Genomic DNA, 24,443 nt, shown 5'->3' on the forward strand with positions numbered 1-24,443 from the left:
AGCCTGATAAGGGCATCACCCTGGAGTCGACTTTAGCAGGTGGACCCCAGGAACATTGTAGGGTTCTCCCCAGCTGTAGACATTTCACACACTTTCCCTTTAACCTACTAAGTTAGATACCATGTGATCACTCCCCACACAGAGGGTTTGAGCTTTTTCTTTTCTTGTCTTTTCTTTTTTTGGTGCCAGTCCTCTTGAACTTATGGTCTGGATGCTGTCCCTGAGCTTCTTTGGCTCAAGAATAGCGCTGTATTACTTGAGCCACAGTGCCAATTCCAATTTTCTGGTGTTTTATTGGAGATAAGTCTCATGGACTTTCCGACCCAGGCTGGCCTTGAACCTTAATCCTTAGATCCCAGCCTCCCGAATAGCTAAGATTACAGGCATTTGCCAGCAGTACCCAGCTTGCTTTGAGCTTTTTCTGATGCAAAAATCTGGCCCTAAAAAGAATTCCAAGGATCCTGACTGTCCTTTCTGCCTTTGGAATCAGAAGCAACTCCGCCCAAAGGAGACTGGCTTCCTTTGTTGCCCCTCCTAGAGAGGTGGTGTGTTTGAATCCCATTTCTGCCTCAAAGCCCCTCAAAAAACTACAAGCTAAACAACCATGTTAGGTAGTCTTACTATTACATGACAGAAATGACAGAAATGTGAGCCACATAGGTAATTCAAAATTTCCAATGCATATCCAATGAAACTAGGATAAGTGAGGGAGAATGATGAAAGAAAGGACATCAATTATGATGCATTCATTGTGCTTATAACTGATTTGTTCAATGGTAATCACTTTGCACACTTACTTACAGATAATAAAAATATAATTTGAAAGCTAATTTTGTCCTGGTAGTTAGCTGGATTTGGTGGACTGAACTTGTCTATGTAGGAGGCTAGTATTGGGATGACTGAGATTCCAGGCCAGCCCTAGCAACGTTTGTGAAACTCCATTTCATTTGAAGACGCTGGTAGCAGTGTCATGCTCCTATCACCCCAGCAATGGCAGAAAGTATAAAATAGGAGGATTGTGGTCCAAGGCTATATCTTAGCAAAAAATGAGACTCTATCCCAAAATAACAAGTGCAAAAAGGGTTAGGAAGAGCTCCTAACTGACAGGCACAAGGCCCTGAATTCAAGCACAGCACTGCTCCATCCCAGAATCTTCTTTCTGGCAACACATCAAAGGCATAAAAATAAATAGCTTCATTTAATTTTAAAACTGTTTAAATTTAACCCAATGTTTCAAAAATATTGTAATTTCAGGGGAAACTGGAAGAAAGAAAAGGAAGGGGTGATATTGTCCAGGAAGAAGTGACCTTGTAATCTGACTGATGGAATTGTAACTCCTCTGTACGAGCCCTTAATGGTGTCAATAAAATTATATTTATAAAAAGAAAATAAATCATCATTTCAACACATAATCAAAATAAAGTATTGAGAAATGGGAGATTCCCTTTTGTGCTCAGTCTTCAAAATCTGGTGTGCATTTTATACTTGCAGCACAGCACAAGTCACAGGGGCCACATTTCAAGTGCCCAGTAGCCATGTGACATAGTATAAGCTGAAGTTGTGTTCTCTGTCCCCATTTGTGTTTTTCTTAGTCCTCTGTCTCTTGTCATGTACACACACACACACACACACACACACACACACACAGAAGTAAGAAAGCAGAATTCATTTTTGAAAGGAAAAATCATGACTCACATACAAAATATGATGGATGTTTGGCAAAGATTTTATTTGCTAATCTTTTTTCTTTCTTTTTTTTTTTTTTTTTCCCAGCCCTGGGGCTTGGACTCAAGGCCTAAGCACTGTCCCTGGCTTCTTTTTGCATAAGGCTAGCACTCTGCCTCTTGAGCCACAGTGCCACTTCTGGCCTTTTGTATATGTGATGCTAAGGAATTGAACCCAGGGCTTCATGTATACGAGGCAAGCACTCTTGCCACTAGACCATATTCCCAGCCCCTGCTAATCTTTTTTCAATAGTCATAACTCATTTATTAAGTAAATAATAATTGCAAGAAGACCAATAATAGAGAACTAAAATTACAATTTTGAAAATAAAGCCAATAAAAACAGGAGCAGGGCTGGGAATATGGCCTAGTGGCAAGAGTGCTTGCCTCATATACATGAAGCCCTGGATTCAATTCCCCAGCACCACATATATAGAAAATGGCCAGGAGTGGCGCTGTGGCTCAAGTGGCAGAGTGCTAGCCTTGAGCAAAAAGAAGCCAGGGACAGTGCTCAGGCCCTGAGTCCGAGGCCCAGGACTGGCAAAAAAATAAAAATAAAAAAAAGAACACCCCCAAAACAGGAACAAAATCTATGTCATATGAAAGGAATGTTTGATTTTTGTCCCACAGTACATTCCTTATGTTGTTAAGTAACTTATATGTCTGCTAGAACAAAACTATACCTTGGTCTGACATTGATTTTTTTTTTAAAACAACACATCCTAGAACACTTTAGTTTTTTGCATTCTCCCTTCCTCTCAATCTCTCTCTAACCTCCTCTCCCTCTTTATCCCTTCCCCTCCTTTTTTTTCCTTTCTTTCTGTCTTCTTCCCTCCCCATCCCCTTCTTCCCTCCCTTCCTTCCTTCCTCTCTCTCCTTTACATTCTTTTTATATAATTTTATTGTTATTACTAAGATGTTGTACAGAGGGGTAACCAGCCAGGTAATGAGGACACTTCTGTTTTGGGACAACATACTCCTTTCTTTTCTTTCCCCCAGTTTCCTGCTCCCATTCCTGCCTGCAAGTTACATAGGTCATTTTCCACATAGTGTCTACTGAATAGCATTTGTTCACCCTCCCTCCCCCCCTTTCTGTGCCCCATTTTACCCCCCAAAAAGTAAAAGCACCTCAAAGCAAAAATAAACATCACCACCACCACCACCACAAAAAAAAGCCTTTTTATTTCGGTCCTGGAGCTTGAACTCTTGGCTTGGATGCTGTTCCTAAACTCTTTTTTGCTCAAGGCTAGTGCTCTAGCACGTTGACTGTGGTGATAAGAATCTCATGGGGATTTTTCTGCCCAGGCTGGCTTTGAATCATGATCTTAGTCTCCCGAGTATCTAGGATTATAGGCATGAGCCATTAGCACCTGGCCTACCATTTCTTTCTTTTTCTCTTTCTCTTTCTTTCTTTCTTTCTTTCTTTCTTTCTTTCTTTCTTTCTTTCTTTCTTTCTTTCTTTCTTTCTTTCTCTCTTTCTCTCTCTCTTTCTCTCTCTCCTTCCTTCCTTCCTTCTTTCCCTTCCTTCCTTCCTTCCTTCCTTCCTTCCTTCCTTCCTTCCTTCCTTCCTTCCTTCCTTCCTTCCTTCCTTCCTTCCTTCCTTTTCTTTCCAGGGATTAAACCCAGGGCCTTGTGTATCCTAGGCAAGCATTCTACCACACATTCTTCTGTGCCTGTCACACAAAGCCCATTTGAGCCGGCATACCAATAGGGCAGTGGGCAGTGGGCTGGGAGAGGGACTGTTGGCTGGGAGCAGTGTCCCAGCCACCAGTTAGGCTACTGGGCAATGAGTTTGCTGAGTGCCCAGCAAATGACTTTCCGGAACTCAGTGTCTTAGCTTATAAAGTGGGTGCGATCAGACCTTCTACTTTACTTGGTAATGTGGCATGAATTGAGGTGAGTTGGTCGTCTTTATCACGGCGCGGACCGCACCCACCTCTGTGGAGCAAGTCCTGATCCCTTCTGTCACAGACAAGCCAGCACCACAGCTCTAGTTTGGCAGCAGAGTTTATTGAGGTTCCCCCTCCTGCCCACTACTCCTCTTTCTCATCCCCGTGAGTGATGATGTAGCACAGGGATTTGTAGTCGATGTTGCCAGCTGGGTCCATGGGGGTCAGGGCGAACATCTGCTCCACCTGTGGGTGGCAGCAGCCGACAGAGACATGGCCTAAGGTGACCCTGGAGCTGTGCTTTGGGCTTTTCAACTCCATGCCTCAAACTGTCCCTTGGCTAATGCAGGATAAACTGGGTGGTGGCCCAAATAGGGGTCAAAGGTCAAAAAGCCCACCCTGGGTACTGACTGGACCACCCCCCTTGACTCTGTACCCACCCCTCCAGGTTTCACTAGAGAAGGCACCTCCTTCAGAAAGGTCCCTGCTACATACTAAGATGACATTATGAGGGCTGGGCTCTGAGCTCTGAGTGCTGGGGGAAGTGGCCCATGACTCCTCTGAGGATCCAGAAGGCAACATGCCAGGGAGCCTCACCTCGCCTGGAGAGAACTTGTCTGCCTGAGTCAGGAGGAGCTGCTTGAACCTGCAGAAGTGGAGTGGGGATGGGGGGTGTTAGCCTGTAGGGAGGGTGGCCACAGCCTAGGGAAGGGCCAGCTGCCCACCAAAGTACAACAAAGGCCCAAGGTTCAGGCAGCCCTGAACAAATGGCCTCACCACCCTGCTTGCCCTCTGCCTACCTGTCCAGGGTGGCAAGAGGGGCAGCACACTTACTCATCCTTGTTCACCACCCCTTGGCCGCTGGGATCGAACATGCGGAAGGCACTCAGGATGGCTTCTTCAGGGTCTGTGCCTGCACACCAAGGCCATCAGGGAAACATGCACAACTCCAGCCTCCTGACCCCACCCAGAAGACACCTGGGCTGTGTCCCTAGAGAAGGCAAGGGGCGCATTCCCCACCACTGCACCCCTGAGGAACATTTGGGTGGGGAATAGCCATTTCCTGAGGTGGGGGCAGGCCTGCCTGGGAGACCAGGCTTTGGTACTAAACATTTTCAGACCCCAACTCAGCATTGGTGGAGTAACCAAAGCCCAGGAGACCAAGAGGTATGTCCCACATGTTGTGTGGGGGCCATGACCAGACAGGGGCCACGCAAAGTTCAGCCAGGTTCAGGCTAGATTCAGGTGAGGCTCAAGTGGGGTTCAGACTCACTGTTGGCCTGGACCTACCCCAGGCTTACCATTGAGCTTCTCCCCAAAGAGTGTGAGGAAGACGGTGAAGTTGATGGGGCCCTTCCCCTCCTGCAGCATGGCATCCAGCTCCTCATCTGGGACGCTCACCTTCCCTGAGATGGTGGGCATCAAGTGAACATAGAGTCTCTGGGTGTCCTAGAAGGTCAGGCTGCCTTCCCTTGCTTTCCAGGAGGGGGAGAGGAAGAGCAGGGTCTGCTCTGGTGAAGGCAAAGTTAGACTTTGGGGAGGGAGGGCAGTAGGAGGAGTGAGAGAAAGGGCAGGATATTCTCTCTCTCTCTCTCTCTCTCTCTCTCTCTCTCTCTCTCACTGGGTGGACTGGATGGGGCTGGGTGGGAGGTGGGTGCACATACCAAGCTGGGCATAGGTCTCCCTCAGGTCTGACTTGCAGATGATGCCATCCCGGTTCTGGTCAATACAGCTGAAGGCCTGTGGGAGAGGGCTTTTCAGAGTTAGCTGCCCCCCTCCACACCACCCAGAAGTCAAGAGAGTTATGGGTGGTGGGAGAAGCAAGGTTGAGACCAGGACCACTGACCCACAGAAGCAAATGGGTTCCAAAGGAGAAGAGACTTGAAGGGAGGGCACTCACTTCCTTGAACTCCTGGATCTGGGCTTGTTCGAACATCGAAAAGACATTTGAAGAGCCCCTTTGGGCCTGCTTGGTGGCTGCAGCCTTGCTCCGAGTCCCCGCCTTCCTGCTGGCCTGCAATATCACAAATGAGAAGGATTTCTCCTCCAGCTCCTCAAAGTCCTCTTCCTACCCTGCACGGCCTCAGACACTCCCAGGAGAGCCAGGGTGAGGGTCCCCTCTCTATCCCCGGAGACCCTCTCCCTGAGCCCAACACAGAAATCCTTGCCTCTGTTCCAGCCCAAAGGCAGTCCCCTGGGAGCAGAGGAGAGGAGAGGGCTGTTGGCGCCTCCTCTCTCAGGGGGCACTTACCATCTTCTCTATGGTAGCCTATCTGCATCCTCTAGCAGCCAGGCCCCCTTTATGTCTCCGTCTTATCACCTGGAGGTCCAAATAAGGAAAGAAACAGAAGACAGGGCCAAACTTGGCAGCCCCTGTTTGGGCTGGGAGAGAACAAACAGATTCCAGTCACATTCCTGGTAATCTTCATGTCCTCAAAGTGTAACATCCCAGGATCCATCCATCTTGTGTGACTGGGCACCAGGTCCCCTCAGAGCAGAGCAACTCAAAGCTGTTACTATTCTCGGTGCTGGTGAAGGGTCTCTATTCTACATCATCTAACAGTCCCTCCTACCGCTCCAGGCCACACCCTTGCTATGGGCTTAGCAGACTTTCTGAGGATGATCTCTATAGTCTGAAACCCCTGGGATTCAGAGGTTTTGCCCTGCTGACCAAGGATGGGAGGCCACTCTGAGCTGTCTGTGAGCTTCACAGAATCCTTTTCTTGGCTTTGGGAGAATTCTGGGGTCCGGCAAAAGATCATAGTCTGCTTTGTCCTCCTCTATGCCTTCTCAGCTGCAGCTTGCTCTGGTGGGACATTCCTGTCTCCTGTGTTTGTCTTTCACTGCCCCACAAGGCCCATATCAGTTCTGCCTCCTTGGGAAACTTCTGTCTCCAACCAGAGGCCGTGAGCCTGGTGTTTGCCAGGTATTTGTAGCCTGCTCCTGAGCAACCAGCTGGTCAACATCTGTACCCAAAGGGCCTATGTGCTGCTGTTTTGCATGAAGCTTTTGGAGCCTGGAGCTCCCTATATCCCCAAAGAAGTGAGTCATAGGGCCCCTGTGGACTGGTGGACTGAGGCATGCAGTGCCAGCTGCTGTCCCACAGCAGGAACCTTGCCTGCTTTTTGAGGACCTGGACTTGCTGGCTGGCTATCCTTCACCCTAGCTCAGCTATACCAGGCCTGCCCACATCTGTCAGCAGTGAGCTGAAGAGTGCAGGTGTTCTCATGCACTGGCCCAAGACCTCCTCTTGGTTGTTTTTGTTTTTTCAAGCTGGTACTGGGCCTGAAACCCAGTGCTAGGGCAGAGCACTCTCCCTTAGCTTTTTGGCTCAAGGCTGGTGCTCTGCCATTTGAGCCACACCTCCACTTCTTCTTTTTTTTGGTGGTTAATAGGTTATTAAGAGCCTCATGGACTTTTCTACCCAGGCTGGCTATCCTCAGATCTCAGCCTCCTGAGTATCTAGGATTACAGGTGTGAGCCACCAGCACCTGGCTTGGATAAGTATTTTTCTAATACTTTCTTTACTATCTGCAGATGAAATTCTTTTCATTTTTTTTTTCAAAATAGACATGTAACCTACCTACACAGACTTTCAAAAGCAAGAAAAGAGAAGTTGAGAGTGATTTATATGAAAACTTGTTCCAATATATAAATGTTCCAACATGAGCACATCAGTCCTGATAATGAGGTAAACAAATGCTTGCATCAGGTTAACAGTGAAGAGTTTAAGAGAATGAAGACAATCAGAAGCAATTCCATTTAAAAAGCACCAGGAAATATGAGGATTTCAAAGAGGATGTGGGTTATGTTCTAAATGAAACAAGGCATGATTGTTCCTGGTTTGCTAGGTACTTTCACTGATAAATGTGCATTAAAATCATAAAAATATGTAGTTACATGTTGCTGTGTTTATGCTATAAAAAGATGGCATCTGGCCCTAAATTTGGTGTGGGTGTGGGTGTGCATGCACGCATGCATGCACACACCACTGGGGCTTAAACTTAGGGCCTCACACTCTTGCTTGGCTTTTTCATGTAAGACTGGTACTCTACCATTTGAGCCAGCTTTTTTGTGGTTAATTGGAAAGAAAGGTCTCATGGGGTTTTCTGCCCAGGCTGGCTTTTGTTGTTGTTGTTGTTGTTGTTGTTGTTGTTTTTTGGCCATTCCTGGGGCTTGGACTCAAGGCCTGAGCACTGTCCCTGGCTTCCTTTTGCTCAAGGCTAGCACTCTGCCCACAGCGCCACTTCTGGCCGTTTTCTATATATGTGGTGTTGGGGAATTGAACCCAGGGCTTCATGTATACAAGGCAAGCGCTCTTGCCACTAGGCCATATCCCCAGGCCCCCCCCCACCCCCCAGGCTGGCTTTTAACTTTAATCCTCGGATCTCAGCCTCCTAAGTAGAGCAGCTAGTATTTACAGGCATGAGCCACCAGCGTCACATTTATACTTTGTGTAGAGAAGCCTCTGGAAGGACATGAGAAATAATGTGGCATCTTGTATCCCCCACCATCACTATGAACATGGCTCTGAGAGCAATCTGCAGCAGAAGCAGCCTGTTTCCCCACTCTATTCCAGCACTTGGTCTGACAGTCCTTTCCTTCTTCTGGCACAGCCAAGGGCTTGGGCCCACCAGCATACTGCTGTCCAGTGCCTCTAGCCTCCCATGTTATTCCATTCCCATTTCTACAGCCCATTCTGTCACTCTCCACACTCTCGTGGGCATAGCACATTGCAGTTTACATAGCATCTATGTGCTCATGATGTGCTTGTCTTCGTACACTGTCTCCATGGTTCTCTGGCACAGAAGTCAAAGAAGGGAGGACAGGCCATGTTTAAATTTTTGAAAATATTTAATTAAAAACGTTCCACAGTCCCAGGTTGGCCATCAAGAGGGTGGCACGGCATTCAGAAAGCCTGGTCCTCGGTGGTCTCTTGGAGTTCCTGTACCAGTGCAGGGAGGACTGGGGAGGCCATCCTGCAGGGGAGAGTGGGAGGAGGGGGGAGTTGCTGATGTTGCAAGGCTGGCATCCTCCTGGGGCTTCTTGGGGGCTTCTTGGTGTAGGGGTTTGGAGGCTGCCTTCTGTGAGGTCCATTCCAGAACTATAAGCCCCTTGCAGGGTGAGAGTATGTGAAGAAAAAGCCCTCTTGGGGGGCACAGACAGCCTGTCTGTGCAGCTGGGTTTTTCCCATGACTCTCTGGCCTCTTGTCCCTGGGTGATGGGCAGTACTGGCTTTCCTGTGGGCCTAGGGCTGGTCTGGCCAACCTGCTGGAACTGCCTCCTCATGCAGAGTGAGATCCTAGGGAGGCCCGGCCATGGCAAGGTCCAGAGTGTGCTCCCTTGGGTGGGTGGGTGGCAGCAGTGAGAGTCTGGCAGTGTGGAGATACATGGAAGTCCTGTGTGAGCAACTCCCCTTCGGGACATGAATTCCAACGAGAAAGGCAAGTCTCTGGAATCTCCCCCGGCTCTCCCCCCTCCAAATTGGCTGGAGAGGAGGCCCGGTTGGATTCCCAGGCCTTCTCAGTCTTCCAGGGGTAGGGGTAGCAGAGGGAGCACCTGTGGGTGAGGCCTGCCCTTATAGCCTGGCTCTCACTGGCCCAGCATGCAAGCCTTCTTACAGGCCACCGCAGAGACCAGGGCTGCACCTCGGCCACTGCCTTCCTCTGACTCGATGAAGGTGATCTCGCAGCTTGGCGTCAATCGGCGCACACTGGCGTGGAACCGCTCCTTGAAGCTGAACAGGAGGGGAAACCAGGCTGCCGTCTTCCCTATGCCTTTTCCATCCCCGCCGCCTTCCTCCTGGTCACTCACACCCCAGCCCCCTAGACGCAATGGACCCCTAGGCCCAGGGGAGTGAGAATCACAAATCGCGGCACGAGGGCTCAGGCCGTCAGAACAGCGGAGAGGCCTGGCTCACCTCGGGTGCAGCTTGTACACGGAGCCATCCACGCCCACCGTGATGCGCATCACCTCCTGGCTGCGGCTCTCGCGCATGCGGTTGATGACGCCCGCCAGCCCAGCCGAGCACATGTGCGCGGCGCGCGTGGACACGCTCTCGCAGGCGCGGCGCACGATGTCGCAGTCGGTGGCCGAAGGCCGCAGCCCCAGCGTGCTCAGGATGTTATGGATCTGCTTGCGGTCCCCCAAGTCGCTGCAGGGGAGGGACGGTCCCGGGAGATTCAGTCTCCGGGAGGCCTGGGGGAAGCGGAGCGGGCCCTGCCCCGGACCGGCTCTAAGGGGGTTGCTCTCTGGGGTTGTTGGGTTGAAGTCTGGGCCTCCACGGGGTGCACGGAGTCAGCTGCCGGGACGCCGACCCCGGTGTCTGTCTCTCCTCTCTCCCCCCCCCCCTCCCTCTCTCCTCTCCTTCTCTCTCCTTCCTCTTTTCTCTCTGCCCCTCTCTCCCCCTCCCCTCCTCCTGGTTCGACGCCCTGGCCCCCACCACCCCGCCCCGGAGTCCCGGCGTCCCCTAGAGCCCCCCTGTCCCAATCCTGCGTCCCCTAGAGCCTGCACCCCTGCCCCGGCCTGCAGGCCCTCCCCAATCGCCCTGAACCCGCCCCTTCCTCCCCTCCACCAGCCCGGGGCACCGTCCCCGGCGCGTCCCCGGCGCGCACCTCTCCACCTGGGACACGAATCGGGTTTCGAAAGCGCCGCGCGTGCGCAGCTGCTCCGAGGCTTCCCCGTGGAACAGCAGGTTCTCGTCCACCAGCTTGAGCAGTACCAGCCGCACCAGCTCGCCCATGTACTTCCCGCCAATGAGCTTTTCGTACCTGGATTCGGGGCAGTTGGTTACAACAGCTGGGCCCGGCCCAGCACGGGAGATCCCAGCAGGGGCCGTGCCCTGCTCCCTCCCACAGAGGTTACAGGTGGGGCCCCGAGTCTCTCCCTACTCCCAACCCCTGTACCACAAGGTTCTGGGGTTCCTGCCTCCGGAGCCTTAGAAACCACGGGCGTGGTTTTTCAGTTCAGTCCAAGGGTCCTGACCTGGGCTAGATGTAGGAAAGCGACAGGGATTGAGGACTGAAACTTTACTCTGGAGTCATCATATGCCACCTGTGACTTTAGTCCTCTCATAGTGCCATCCAGAGCAGCTGTTCTCATCAGCCAGTTACAGCTGGGGAAATGAAGGCTCAGAGGGTCATTTTTGCTTAATCTATGAGTCTCTATATTTTCATCCTGGAATAACTTTTATGCCAGTCCCAGGGCTTGAACTCAAGAGCTCCTGTGTTTTACTGTTTGTTTGTTGTAGTTAATTGGAGACAAGAGTCTCACTGACTTTCCTGCCCTGATTGGCTTTAAACCAGATCTCAGCTTCCTTAGTAGCTAGGATTACAGAAGCCTGGCTTCATCTTGGGATATTTTAATGCTAATAACCTAAGAGAAGAGGTAACAAACAGTACAAGAAATGTATCAATGTCTAATGTATGAAACTGTAACCTCTCTGTACATCACTTTGACAATAAAAAAAATCCTTAAAAAATAACCTAAGAGAAGGTCTGTTATGAAGCTCATACAATCAGCTTGGGCCTAGTCCCAGGCAGATGGCCAACTCTGATTGCCATGATTAATGAATGACAAGCTAAGTGCAATTGGTTCCCAAGATGAGTTGGTCAACCTACAGCATGTCCCCAAATACTAAGATTTGTTCTGTGAATAATGACAAACACTGCTTTGGGGAAGTCTGGGCTAAAATGCTGAGGTCCTTAGCTGGGCGTTGGTGGTTCATACCTGTAATCCTAGCTACTTAGGAGGCTGAGAACTGAGGATCGCAGTTCAAAGCCAGACCAAGCAGAGAAGTCCCTGTGAGACTCTTATCTCCAGTTAACCATCAGAAAAGCAGACATGGCTGTGGCTCAGAGTGGTAGAGCACTAGCCTTGAGCATAAAAGAAATCACAGACAGAGCCCAGGCCCTGAGTTTACGTCTCATGATGACAACCACCACTACCCACAAGAGCAACAACAAAGTGCTGCAGTTCTGTAAACCTTCTCTGAACTCCAGGTCCCCTATCAGAAGCAGAGAGACGGAGGCCTATCTAACCACAACTACACCTTCACTTTTCACTGTCCCAGGTTCACAGAGGGCAGTACTGACTAACTGAGATGAAGGAATAGCAGACAGGTTACAACTTTCCCCCAGAGCTGTTTAAAAACAAGTCATTATCTGCAGTGGCCCAGCTTCTGTCTGCTGCTGTAGAGGGAACAGCCTAGGAATGGATGGAGGGGAGGGAAGGGGGGTGGGGCTTCCTTACAGTTGCTGACCGGGATTCACTGAGCTTTCATCCACCATGCGGTCATACTCCAGCAGGAACTCATCCAGCTCTCCGGCATCCCCAAAAGCGCCCCACTCAGTGTTGACACACATGCGACCCTCATCTCCTTCCACCAGCTCCACATTCTGCATCTCCTCCATGTAGCAGGCATTGCAGCCTGTGCCTAAAGGGATGGAGGCATGAGAGCTGAGTTGAGGGAGGACACACTGGAAGGCCTGGGCTGGATTTAGTACTTTGGATGGAAGGGGTAGTCTCCTAGATATCCAGAGTTATTGGGAAGATGGAGGGAAATAGGGTAGGGCCATGTGCTTTGCCAACTAGAGCTGGGTGTGGGATAATATGGCTTTGTCTTCTCTGTGCCCCATTCTTGTTTTCTGGTACTTCCTATGAACATATGTAAGCCCTTCTTTCTTCCTGTTGGGGGTACTTCAAAGTGAGTAAGTTACCATGAGGGCCCTTGCAATAGCTTACAGGCTACTGTAGGCAAAATGCATACAGAGTTTTTCTTATGCCTTGTCATGTGCAAACTGAAAATGTGGAGTACAATGTTCAGAAGTTACTAAGAGTTTTGATGGAGGTGGAAGAGCATCTCTTGGCACTCTGACCTCCAATTAGCTACCAAGAAAAGCCTGAAGTGGAGCTGTAGCTCAAGTGGTAGAGCACTAGCCTTGAGCAAAACAGTTCAGGGACAGCACCCAAGCCCTGAGTTCAAGACCCAGAATTTTCACACACACACACACACACACACACACACACACACACACACACACACACACGAAGGAAATAGAAGACAAAGTGAGGTCAGGCTGGAGCTTAAAGCTTAAAAGGCATACATCTTTGTAGCATGTGTATATATCTATGGATATAAAAAGGAATATGTAGAAAATGTATATGTCCACATTTTGAGTGAATATAATTATAGATGGGAATCATGAAAGCATGACATTGTTCAGAGCTGATTCTGAGGGACACATGACTTTAACATTGACTTTCTGGGTAATCAGGGCCCGGAGAGTCCAGAAAAACACCCCTACACCTGTGTGCATAGCAGATGAGTGATCTGAGTTAATTGTTGCTCTGGAAACACCAGCTCCTTATAAGGACCTTGTAAGAAATTCCTTATCAGGAATTCTGGGAGAGCCCCAGAATTGGTGTAGAGTCCCTGCCCCTGGCTGGGAGGAAGGGGTGAGGCCAGTTCTTTTTATTCTCTTTCACTTGGATAAATCTGCCTAGTGTGGTTGATAAAGTATTTTAATTACATTCAATAGGCTGGGCAGGTGTACAGCTGGCGAACCATCTTATAGACAGCAAGGGTTGAAATGCTTCTCACCAACTTGCAGTACCCACACCACTACCCTGAGGCCACCTGACTCAGGCCCAAGGCACTGCACCAACTGGCACCAGTTGTTACTGCTTTGGCCTTCACTCTGCAGGGCCCAATGCAGCCAGCGCAGAGGTAGGCACAAGGAGCTCTTACCCACAATCATGCCAACCTCACACTGGCGGTCTTCATAGTAGCAGGAGATCATTGTGGCCACTGTGTCATTCACCATTGCCACCACGTCCATCTCAAAATCCTGCCAAGAAGCACAGGGACTACAGTGATGGAGCTGGGGAGAGGGTCCTGCAGTGCAGGGCTGGGGGCCCAGGGTAGCCCCCTCAGCCAATCCAGGCGAAGATGTTCTCACCCCTCTCCTTTTGATGGCATCTCTCAGAAGCCCCACAATATTGTTCCCTTCTGCTCCAGAGGCCTTGAAGCCCTTGGTCCAGTTGAGGAGGATGCCCTGTGAGAAGAGGAAGGCCACATGGCTGGGCAGAGAGCACTGACCTTAAACCATCTGCTTCCTGGGCCACAGGGCACACATCTGGTTGAGAAAACAAGTTCTTCTAGGGGTCTTCAGAAGGATTCTCCACAAACACCCTTTATTCTGTAGGGCTACTTTCCAGCCAACTTAAGAATTAAGAATATGATACTTTTTTTTTTTTTTTTGGTACTGGAGCTTGAACTCAAGGTCTGGGCTCTGCTCCCTGAGATTTCTTTTTTTTCCTCAAGGCTAGTACTTGAGCCACAACTCCACTTCTGGTAGCTAATTAGAGAAAAGAGTCTCACAAATGTTCCTGACTGAACTGGCTCTCAGATTTGTTTATCTGGGCTGGCTTTGAACCAGGATCCTCAGATCTCAGCCTCCTGGGTAGCTAGGATTACAGATGTGAGTCACTAATGTCCAGGTGGGTACTTTTATTTCTTTTCCTTTTGCAGTGATAGGGATCAAATCCAGAGCCTCAAGCATGTGAGGCAAATACTCTACCACTGAGCTACACCCCTAGAGCAAGAAAGTTGAACTGTAATGTTCAGAGATGTCCTCCCAGAGTCAAGGACTGTTCTCAGCGAAGAGCAATGCTTCAGATCCTTGCTCTCCTGTAATACATCCTGCTACACTATAAGAGTCCACTCAACCCTCCCTCCTTCTCTGTGAGGACTGGGGCCAGGGAAACCATGTGAGATGTTGCTCTGGCTGCTGCTTTGGCCTGCTGCTTTGGCTTTGTTTCTGATCCAGAAGTCTCATGTTTTATGTATGTGTGTATAATATATATGATGAATATATACAGTACATATATGTATACAGACATAATATAATATGTGTACAATATATGTAATAAATATATTTATACATACACATATACACATTATATACATTGATACAGGAATATTATGTGTGTATGTGTATAGATATGCTTGTGTACATATAATACAATCACATATAGTGCACATGTATGTAGTGTGTACATACTATGTGTATAAATGTAACTGGCAGGTGGGGTAAAATCTCACTCCCTTCACATTTACAACTCAGCAAGAGGTGGTAAGTTGTAGTGATGGTCTGTGGTAACCTTATAGATCATTTAAATGGCAAGCTGCCATTGTTCACTGTGGGAAAATTGCTTAACCTATTTCCTCATCTGTATTTGGCTGACTGACTACAGCACACGCTTCTAGGGTTATGGGGAGTCTTTGCCACATAGTAAGAACTAGATGATAGTGCACTTGTTTTCCAAAGCTTCATAGGCAGGAAAGATCATAGACAAGGCCACAACTCAAATCTACATCTACCCCCTCTGAGTTTATGTCCTTCTAGCATAAGGTGTGTGAGTGTGGAGGGGAGTGGGAGCTATGTTTGAAGGCAGAATGAGGCGGGGTTCATCTGGGGTATGTGTCCACCAATTCATCTTCCCTGCCCACCACCTGACCCACCTTGTCTATGTCTTCGTGCCGCACGGGAAAGGAGAAGGTGAAGCCAAGGGGCAGTTTCTTGTGCTTCATTTGATGCTTGTCCAAGAAGTCAGAGATGCACTCGGAGATATAGTCAAAGAGCTGAGAGATACACCAAAGTAGCTAAGGCTGAGCCAGACAGAAGCCTTCCCTGGCAATGTGTTCCTTGAGGGTTCTGAGATATCAGAACCCAGGGCCAGCCACTGGGTACCAGGCCTGTCTGCAACTGCCCCTCCTCCTTGCTGTTTTGCGGAACTTGTATACCTCTGCAGACCCAGAACTCTGCCAACTAAAGAAGTCCTGGGAGCAAGGTGACACAGGATGGGCTGCTACTCCTAGCCCAGTCCCTCTTCCTTCTTCTGGACCCAGTGAGGTCCAGCTCAGGCCTGGCTAGGTGTCCTGTGAGGCTCTGAGTAGAGACACATTCCCAATCATACCTATGATGTTTGTCTCTTTGCTATTTCTGGTTGTTCTGGCCACCTGGCCCCTGCTGAAGGTCAGCCATAGCCTCTGTCCACCTCAAATCATGCCAACCCCAGTGGACAGACAGCGAGCTGACAGTGTTAAGGGCTGGACTTTGGTAGGCAATTTCTTATCTTGGGATTCTACCCCTTTGGGGATTGGATTTCCCTAGTACCTAGCCATGTTCAGAACCACTGTCACTCACCCCACCTCCAAGGGCTCATTCAGCTTCTATACTCAGGAGGCCTTGCAGCTTGGGCAGACATTGTGCCTTGGGTCACTCCTCATGGCATGTACCTGTTAGACAGCCTTGGGAAAGGATGTTTCACAGGCTGCTGCAGGCTGGACAAGAGTTTTTCAGCTGTCCAGTCCTTATGTTTTGACTTTTCTTCTAGGATATTGGGCAAGGGAGGGGAGTACCACAGGCTGGGCTTCTCTTACCATTGACCCCACCCTGATCCTGGCTGTAAGATGGTGACTATGTCCACTGAGTTCTCTGAGCTGCTTTCCTAAGCCTCTGAGGCTGGTGGCCCTCCTGCTACCCACAGCTGCCCTTGTCCTTGATAGATGGGTAGCCCTCCCGTGAGGACTTTACATGTTCTTGAATCCTGAGTAACCTTGACCCCCACCCCCAGTCACTCTCCCCATCCCACCCCTTCCCAAGATGCTCACCATCTCTGCAGTGCCTGTCATGGCATCTTCAGGGATGGAGTACATCTGGTGTTTGGTCTTCACACTCCACTGCCCTGCCTCCCCCTCTCCCACCTTCACCAGCATCACCCTGAAGTTGGTGCCACCCAGATCCAGGGAAAGGAAGTCTCCAACTTCTGTAGGCAAAGGGAGACATACTCAGCTTCATGGCATCTCCTGGCAGGCCCAGGCTGGTTGGTACCTGAGCAGCTGACCATGGGACCAGGGGAGATGAGAAGGGCAGGTACAGGACCCCCAGGGGAGCTTGGTGAGGGGCTGCCAGTCCAGACCTGAGGAGAGGGGGACAATACACTAGAACAAGCTGTGGGAGGGGACATAGGTGAGCTGGGGAAGCAGGGCTTAGACAGATCTAGTCAGAGGTCAGGGAGTCATGTGGATCTCAGGTGCTGGTCTAGATACAGGACAGAGCTGAGGTCCCCCAAGTGATTTACTGTGAGACAGAAAAAGTCAATTTTTCTGGTTGGAGAGCTCTAGGCTAGACCCGCAGAGGCAAGGGTTGAGAATTAGTCCAGTGAGTTAGGGACCATCATTGCTTGCTAGGGGGTCTTGTTGGGGAATAGCTGAGCCTCTGGAAGGACCTGGCCAACAGTTGGCTCTGATGTGGGGCCATCCCTGAGGTACCTGAGCCTTCTGGGGTAGAACGCACGTAGGTGGGCAGCATCTTCACGCTGGCCTCCTCGTGAGTCTCCAGCCTCAGGCCCCGGTCCATCTCCTTCTGCATCCTTCTCATCACCTTCTTTAGGTCCTCTTCCTGCAGCTGGAACTCTGCCAGGATCTGCTCCGCCTGAACAGGGAGGGGAAGAGCACAGCTAGATACCTAGCATCTCCTTCTGTCTCCTCACCCCCAAGTCTAGGATGACCTGTCCTTTCAAACTACTTACCATAGTGAAATTCAAAGAGCTCCAAGATCAGCCCCTCAATAAATAGCCTGGGTATTGGAGAGGTGAGAAGGCAGGGGCATGATGGCTTTTGTATTTGACACTATCCTTGTGCTACAATATCTTATAGCACCTCCCTTTGCCTCTCAGATTGGGAGCCAGAGGAGGAGAGCTCTAAGTGAGGGGTTGTTGAGAGGGCTGGAACCTGTCAGGGGATAGGCAGCTGGCATTGCTGCATAAAATCCATCTAGGAGCCCAGTGCCAGGGGCTCACCCCTATAACCCTAGCTACTCAGGAGGCTGAGATCTGAGGATCACAGTTCGAAGCCAGCCAGGGCAGGAAAGTCTGTGAGATGCCTATCTCCAATTAAATACCAAAAAAGCTAGAAGTAGAACTGTGGCTCAAGTAGAGCACTAGCCTTGAGCAAAAAAGCTCAGGGACAGGCCCTGAGTTCAAGCCCCAGAACCAGCACACATCTACTAGTAAAAAAAAAAAATCCAGCTAGGACTTTATTGAAACACATGGAACAGCTGTGTGCACAGATGCACCCAAGGCCAAGCCACTAGGAGTAACTGTAGTGCCTATCTGCAACCAGGCTTGCAAAGTATGGTCACCCACAGCATGCAGGTTCTGAGCCAGAAGGAAGAGGGTCTCCACTGTGTGAGGGCCTTGTGTGCTGGAAGCCAGATTTAACACTGCCAGTACCACGAGTGTGGGTGGCAAAGATGTGCCCATAAGGTGGCATGAGGACAGGCTGTGAGCACAGTGGCCTTTCTGCTGGCATATCCCCCATCAGCTGCCCCTGCAGATGGGCAGCTGTACACAAGAGAAGAGGCCATGTTGATATACTAATTATCTCTGAATAATAAGAAAGTTATTTTAAATTTGAACCAAAGAGGAAAGATAATTTGATAAAAGCCTTGGATCCAGTTTTTGGAAGATCTTTCATGCTGTTGTCTTAAATGGAAGCTCAAGGGATTGAAGAGGCTCTGAATGACAGCAGCCAGTCTCTGCAACATGCCATGCCAATCTGAGTGTTTCCTGTAAGGTCTGCCAAGGAAAATGATCCCTTCCCTTTGTTTTCTCTCCAGGTGAAACCGACATCGACCCCTTCCCCTTGGTTCTCTCTCTGTACATGGCCCTCCCTAGAAATCAGTGCCCAGCACCTGTAACTACCAAGTAACTGGTCACTGTACACCTGCAGGCCAGTGAGAGGTCCCCTAGGCCCTGAGGTCATTTCCTCATCCGCTGTAGTCACAACTTCTTCTTGCCATTCCCTATACAATCTCTCTCCACCATTAGTCAGGCTGCTACAGTCTACTCTAGAGTGTAGCCTGGCAGTTTGGCTCTCCCAATAAACTGGCTTCTGCCTGAGGCACGTGGTCTCCTTTCAGCAACCCCAACATCTACTGCCAAAACCTGGGAGAGGATAGTGTCAGGAGTCGCTGGATCCCTCTGCTTCTCTGAGGATTGATCCATCTCCTGGCCATCCTTCCTAGGACTCAAACTGTCAAAGGAACCCCAAGTCAGACCTTTCACTTTTGCCATTGCTGGCCATGCATTCACTACACTGTCTCCTCTCTATGTCTGGTGAGTAACTCCCATCTATGTGCCTTCTGTTTGTCTGTCTCCCTTTCAATGTGGCACCACGCCAGATGGATCTCTTACACCTTTGGGCCAGTATCTTTTTGTTTCAGGTATGCTTGAATTGAGATTTTGACTCTCAGCTGGAGAGACCATGGATGGACCCGGATACCTTCTATCCATTGCCTCCTTCTTCCTATGTCCTTGTGAACCCCTTCTTTCTCCTCACAGACTTCCTCCCTCTACATCTTCACAGACCCCCTCTATGTCCTCACAGACCCCCCTATATCCCCACGGACCCCTTCTATATCCTCACAAACTTCTCCCCCTATATGTCCTCACAGACACCCTCTATGTCCTCATGGATCCCCTGTATGTCCTCATGGATACCCTCTATATCCTCATGTACCTTCCACGTACCCATGTACCCCCCCATCCTCACAGACCCTCTCTATGTCCTTACAGACTTTTCTCCCTCTATGTCCTCACAGACCCCCCTCTATGTCCTCACAGACCCTCTCTACATCCTCATGGACCCCTCTACGTCCTCGTGGACCCCCTCTATGTCCTCATAGACCTATGCTCTCACCTGACTTTACTTTTTGCCTCCCATACCAATTAGATCCAATCAGTGTCTCTGGAGTTGGGACACTCCCTTTGTGTGTTTCCTACATTCTCTACTAAAAGATTCCTACATTCTTCTACTAAAAGATTCCATAAAGCCAAAAGGACTCATTATTTTTATTGAAATAAAGTATGGCTATATTACAATAGTCTCAGAGATCTGGACAATTTCTGCCAATGCAATGGTAAATGTTCAGAGGTTCCATATGTTCAGGCTTTCTTTGCTCTCCTTATTCATCCTTCTTTCTGTCTGTCTCTTGCAAATGCCCTCCCCTCTGTCCACCGCAGTGTCTGCCAGGCCTGAGTGGCGGACACAGGAAGGGGGTAGGTATAAGCCTCCTAGCCATCTCCTTTGGATAGGTAACTTTCTTTGTCTTGTAAATGTAGTAGGAGCAGTTCAGTCTCTCTCTGTGTGTCTCTGTGTCTGTCTGTCACTCTTTCTCTTACTTGAATGGCCTGGTCCTCTTTTCCCACTCAATACCTCAAAGTGGGAGCAATTAGACAGATAGCATACCCAGAGTAAACCTGTCCTTTGTTTGTCTTTGAGACTCAGACAAAATCCATTTCTTTTCTCTTTCCCCAGTCTACTCACTTTGGAATCTAGATTCCTAATTTCCCCCTTAAGGTGAAACTCCTCTAGGAGGCTGCAAAAGGCCCCCTTGAGGAATCCCTCCCTTTTACCTTTTCCCCAATAGCACTATCTAATAACCCAAACATTCACTCTTTAAGCCTTTCTTTCTGTACCTTCATTCTAGAAACAAACAACAACAAAAAGGTGTGGTCTACAGGAATGTACCAAAAGTGCTGCCTACTCCCCTTGAAAATCTGGTTTGGGTACCTCCCCCAATTCTCTTTGCAGGCTTTGGAGCCTGATACTCATTTAGGAAGAGACTAAGGCCACATGGTGGGTTCTCAGGTGACTCCCACTCTTCCACCAAGCTTACCCCTCCACACATCTCATCACAGCAGCACATACTCTGTCTAGTCACAGAGCCTCCACCACACCTGTAAACCCAGATCGATGTGTGTGACAATAGAAGCAGATGCCATCATTCCATTTATCATTCTCTCATTAGATACTCCATCCTTTCTGCTTGACAGGCAGGGATACTCTGCCATTGGAGTTCACATCTATCTGACAATCTAATCAGCCAACTTCTCTCAAACTATCTTTTTCTCCTGAGACCTCAGCAAAGGTGACTTCTGTAAGCCTTTCCACTAGAAGACAGGCAGATACTGGCCTCTGTTCCTGTGCTGTCTGGAAAGTTCTACAGCTACAGCTACCTGGGGACTCAGCTCTCATGATGGAAAGCCCCTTTCAAAGATAAGCCTGACCAGGAACCAGTGGCTCACACCTGTAGTCCTAGCTACTTAGGGGGCGGAGATCTGAGGATCCCAGTTCAAAGCCAGCCCAGGCAGGAAAGTCCACGGGATTCTTATCTCCAATTAACCACCAGAAAAACAGAAGTGGTGCTATGGCTCAAGTGGTAGAGCTCTATCCTTAAGCTGAAGAGCTCAGGGATAGTGCCCAGGCCCAGAGTTCAAGCCCCACAACAAAAACACAAAATGAAACAAAAAAAATTAAGCCTCACCCCTGGTAGGAGTTTTTATCACTCCCCCAAGGAGATGCCACTACTCCTGGCACTGGGTCAATGTGCAAACCAGAGGAAGAGGCCTCCTAGTACAACCTCCCAATGCGCAAGTCTCTGGGCATGGGAAAGGAAGAATGGGCAGAAGTTTGCCTTGCTTTCCTCCTGGAATGCCCCCAGGAGCAGATACTGTGAGCCACACTCACTTTGGGCACCCACAGATCATCCCTACCATTCCAAAATCATCTTGAGACCCAATTACTTTTATCATCTCCATTTCTCACAAACAGAAAATGCCAACCATCTTCCTGCTTAGGAAACATTTATCCTAAGTACAGCTAGCCATTTGAGGACAGACTTCAGGAGAATGTGAGCTGGAGATATACATTTGGAAGTCATCAGTATACAGAATACACATACAAGCCCTTCTCCAACCCCACAGTATTGAACTGGGAGTGCAGAGATGGAGTGTGAACCCAGGCTCTGGTTCTGAGCCTGCCACAATCCTACTAGGCCTCACCTCCAGCGCTGCCTGGAGTGTAGGCCCAGAAAGCTACCAGGGTCTCTTCATTAGACTCATACTAGGTGTTTATGTAAGTTTATAGGACTTTCTTGAGAAGAATAGGTGATGTGGGCACTGCTTGAAGAGCCCCGAGAAGCCACCTAGCCTCACAGGTATAGCCAAAAAGAAAACGATAGACAGAGCTTGACCTCCATGGCAGCCAGGGGGAAGGAGCAAGCCCAGGCAGCTCACAAAGGCCTCTCGCCAACCTTGACTAGGAGTCCCAGGAATGTAACCAAGGTTCACAGCCACAGGCAAACAGGGCTGTCTTGCCCCCAACTGCCTACATGGCAACTGATCCATTTCTTCTGCATATATCTGAAGAGCAAGTGGGGTGAAGAGACCTTGAAGCAAACACAGCAGGATTTGGGGCTGGGAAGGAAGGCTGCTGATGTGTTCTAGATGGGCAGGAATTCTGCATTGAGGAGAGAAGGAGACCCTGTGAAGAGGGTTCTGGAGAGAAGAGGCCTGGAGACTCTTGGGCACAGGGTAGAGATATCTTGGAGCAGAGCAGAAGCTGTCCCAGCAATCCAGATACATAAACAAGATGCAGGAAGGAGCAGCGATAATTACTATGGGTGACTTGATGCATGTGGGTGAGAAGAAGGAAAGAACCAGGGAGGACCCCTTGGGCCAGCCAGAGCAGCTAGAAGGAGAGGCTCTACTGGGGGTTGGGCAAGTGAGAAAATCAGGGCTTGGTATAAACATGCTAACCATCTTCCTGCCTAGGAACCATTTATCCTAAGCACAGCTAGCCATGTGAGGCCAGTGTTCAGGGGAATGTGAGCTGGAGATACACACTTGGAAGTCATCTGTATGAGATGTTCTAAAATCCAAAGGAAGGCCTGGAAGAGGTCACTGGCATGCCCAGGCTGGACATGGAAGGATGGAGCAGGCTGGGAAGGCTCTGAGATCCCACCCCAGATCACAATAAACCCAAGTCATCAAGTGCCATGTTTGACCAATGAGGCTCCATCTTAACTCTGGTAGGGTAGCCCAAGGGTACCATGGACCCCAGAGGATCTGGCCAATAGCCATGTCAGCCCATTGGCAAATGTTCAAACCTCTGACCTCCCAAGTCAGTTCTATACATCCAGCCATAGCCAGTATCCTTGGGTGGCTGCTTGAGTCCTTGGCTGTGTATGTAATGGTGAGTGACCCTGGGCTGCCACCAACAAACCTCTGAGGAAGAGAATCCCACCCTCTGCCCACAAACTGCCACAAGGATCTCCTGAGGGCAGACAGCAGGGGGAGGAGCCCAGGCCAGGCACTGTCAGAGGACAGGACAGGCCAGGAGCACATTCCCTAGGCCTCCTTGAAAGGTGAACACTGGTGCCCCCAGTGAAGAGAAGGTGCTAGGGAGAGAGGGCCATATCCAAAACCCCTGGAGGCCTGCATGCTTTCTTCAAAGCAGCCCAGTGCCTCCTCCCCCACCTAGATTCTGCAAAACCAAGGGTGCTGGGCATAGGAGCTGCATTTCTAAGCTAAGGCCCCTGACCTTTAAAGAAGCCTTACCAAAGTCAAGACTGTCTGGGCTTGGCTCCTGGTGGCATCCGTTGCCATCTCTTCCAGGGACAAAGAAGGTGATGGTTGTGGCTCCTGACTGCTTAGGTCCCAAATCACAGCGTTGGTGGCTACCTGTGGCAGGTAAGGACTTGACTGGAAGATGAGTTGCCCAATGCAGACAGGCCAGAATTTCTGCACTAAAAGGCCTCCAGCCAGTCAGTGGCTGTTTAAATACACTGCCCATTGCTACAGGGTCAGGGACGGGGCTGGAAGGGCAGAAGAGGTCCACATTGGATCAGAGTTGACAGGGCCATGAGGACAGGGCTACTGGGCAGGCTGCCATGTTCTTTGAGCTTAGAATCACAGCTGAGAGGGTGAGGACATGATTAGAGCCAGCCTGTATACCCTCAACCTGGAATTGTCAGGGAGGGGTGTCACTGGGTTGCCTGGAGCAGGAGGAGAAGCAAGGGGTACTGAGAGCCTGGGCTGGGCTGGGAGGGTCTGGACTTCCATCTGTGGAGAGATCAGATGTGCTTCATATAGGCTAGGGTTCTGCATGGTTCTTGGGTGGAAGGGCAAATGCTAGGGGTAGGAAGTCCAAAGCTGTTACAGGAAGAATATGGCTCATACCACAATGGAGGTGAAGGAGAGGACACTGAATTCACAAGCAAGAGGAGGTATAGCTCTGTATTTAGAGCTGCTCTGATAAAAACCCCCAAGTTAAATAAAAAAAAAAAACCTACAATTTAGTCAGGACTTTTCAACTATCAACAACAGATCTTTTTCAAGTTGCCTTTAATTAAGACAAGAAATTAAATGGGAAGTTCAGCCTCAGGGCTCAATTTTGGTTCATCTATGAGGTATAGACAATCCCCCTAAGTTCCTCCCTGGGTTTGCCCAGTAGTGACCCTAAAATACCCTGAACTTGCTGGCACCTGTCAAATCCTGCTAAAATTAGCTGCAGTTAGCAAGTGGGTCAGGGTACAGAGGGTGCCTTGCCAGAGTGCCATGCTCTCCACCAATGGCCAGTGTGGCCATCCCTTGACATGATTGATTCCTTTCCCAAAATACAGCAAAGATGTCCTCACCAGATCTCATGTGATAAGTCATTGACCGCTCCGCCTCTGGCTCTGGGTCCCTGTTTGCTCTGGGGGCAGGACTCATGCCTGGATTTGGATTGGCCAGACTTCTGGTCCTGCCAGACCAAGCAGCTGCTGCCTAGGGGTCTAGCCCATAGGGTTAGAGGGTGAAGAATAAGGCAGGGCCAGAGGTAAACCAGCACCCCCTTTCTGGTTTGGCCGGATATCTCCAACTTGAGCAGACTCCTTTCCTGAAATTCCCCCTAATTCATTGGCACCTCCTGCTTCAACAA

At 49.7% G+C, this 24,443-nt stretch overlaps 2 protein-coding genes across 2 annotated transcripts; both read right to left on the minus strand.

Annotated features, from left to right (window-relative positions):
• Positions 1–3,713: 3,713 nt before the first annotated feature.
• On the minus strand, positions 3,714–5,995 carry Myl7 (myosin light chain 7). Its single transcript, XM_048337640.1, has 7 exons — positions 5,865–5,995; positions 5,514–5,627; positions 5,278–5,353; positions 4,915–5,019; positions 4,448–4,526; positions 4,211–4,259; positions 3,714–3,859 (listed from the first exon to the last, which is right to left on the minus strand). The coding sequence occupies exons 1-7, from the start codon at positions 5,865–5,867 to the stop codon at positions 3,758–3,760; spliced, it is 528 nt and encodes a 175-aa protein (XP_048193597.1). The 5' UTR covers positions 5,868–5,995; the 3' UTR covers positions 3,714–3,757.
• Positions 5,996–9,098: 3,103 nt separating this feature from the next.
• On the minus strand, positions 9,099–23,128 carry Gck (glucokinase). Its single transcript, XM_048337659.1, has 10 exons — positions 23,081–23,128; positions 16,950–17,112; positions 16,290–16,444; positions 15,138–15,257; positions 13,573–13,668; positions 13,362–13,461; positions 11,864–12,047; positions 10,228–10,383; positions 9,534–9,767; positions 9,099–9,350 (listed from the first exon to the last, which is right to left on the minus strand). The coding sequence occupies exons 1-10, from the start codon at positions 23,126–23,128 to the stop codon at positions 9,206–9,208; spliced, it is 1,401 nt and encodes a 466-aa protein (XP_048193616.1). The 3' UTR covers positions 9,099–9,205.
• Between the last annotated feature and the right edge of the window lie 1,315 nt (positions 23,129–24,443).

The sequence above is a fragment of the Perognathus longimembris genome, chromosome 2, assembly GCF_023159225.1.
Source record: "Perognathus longimembris pacificus isolate PPM17 chromosome 2, ASM2315922v1, whole genome shotgun sequence".
Lineage (NCBI taxonomy): Eukaryota > Metazoa > Chordata > Mammalia > Rodentia > Heteromyidae > Perognathus > Perognathus longimembris.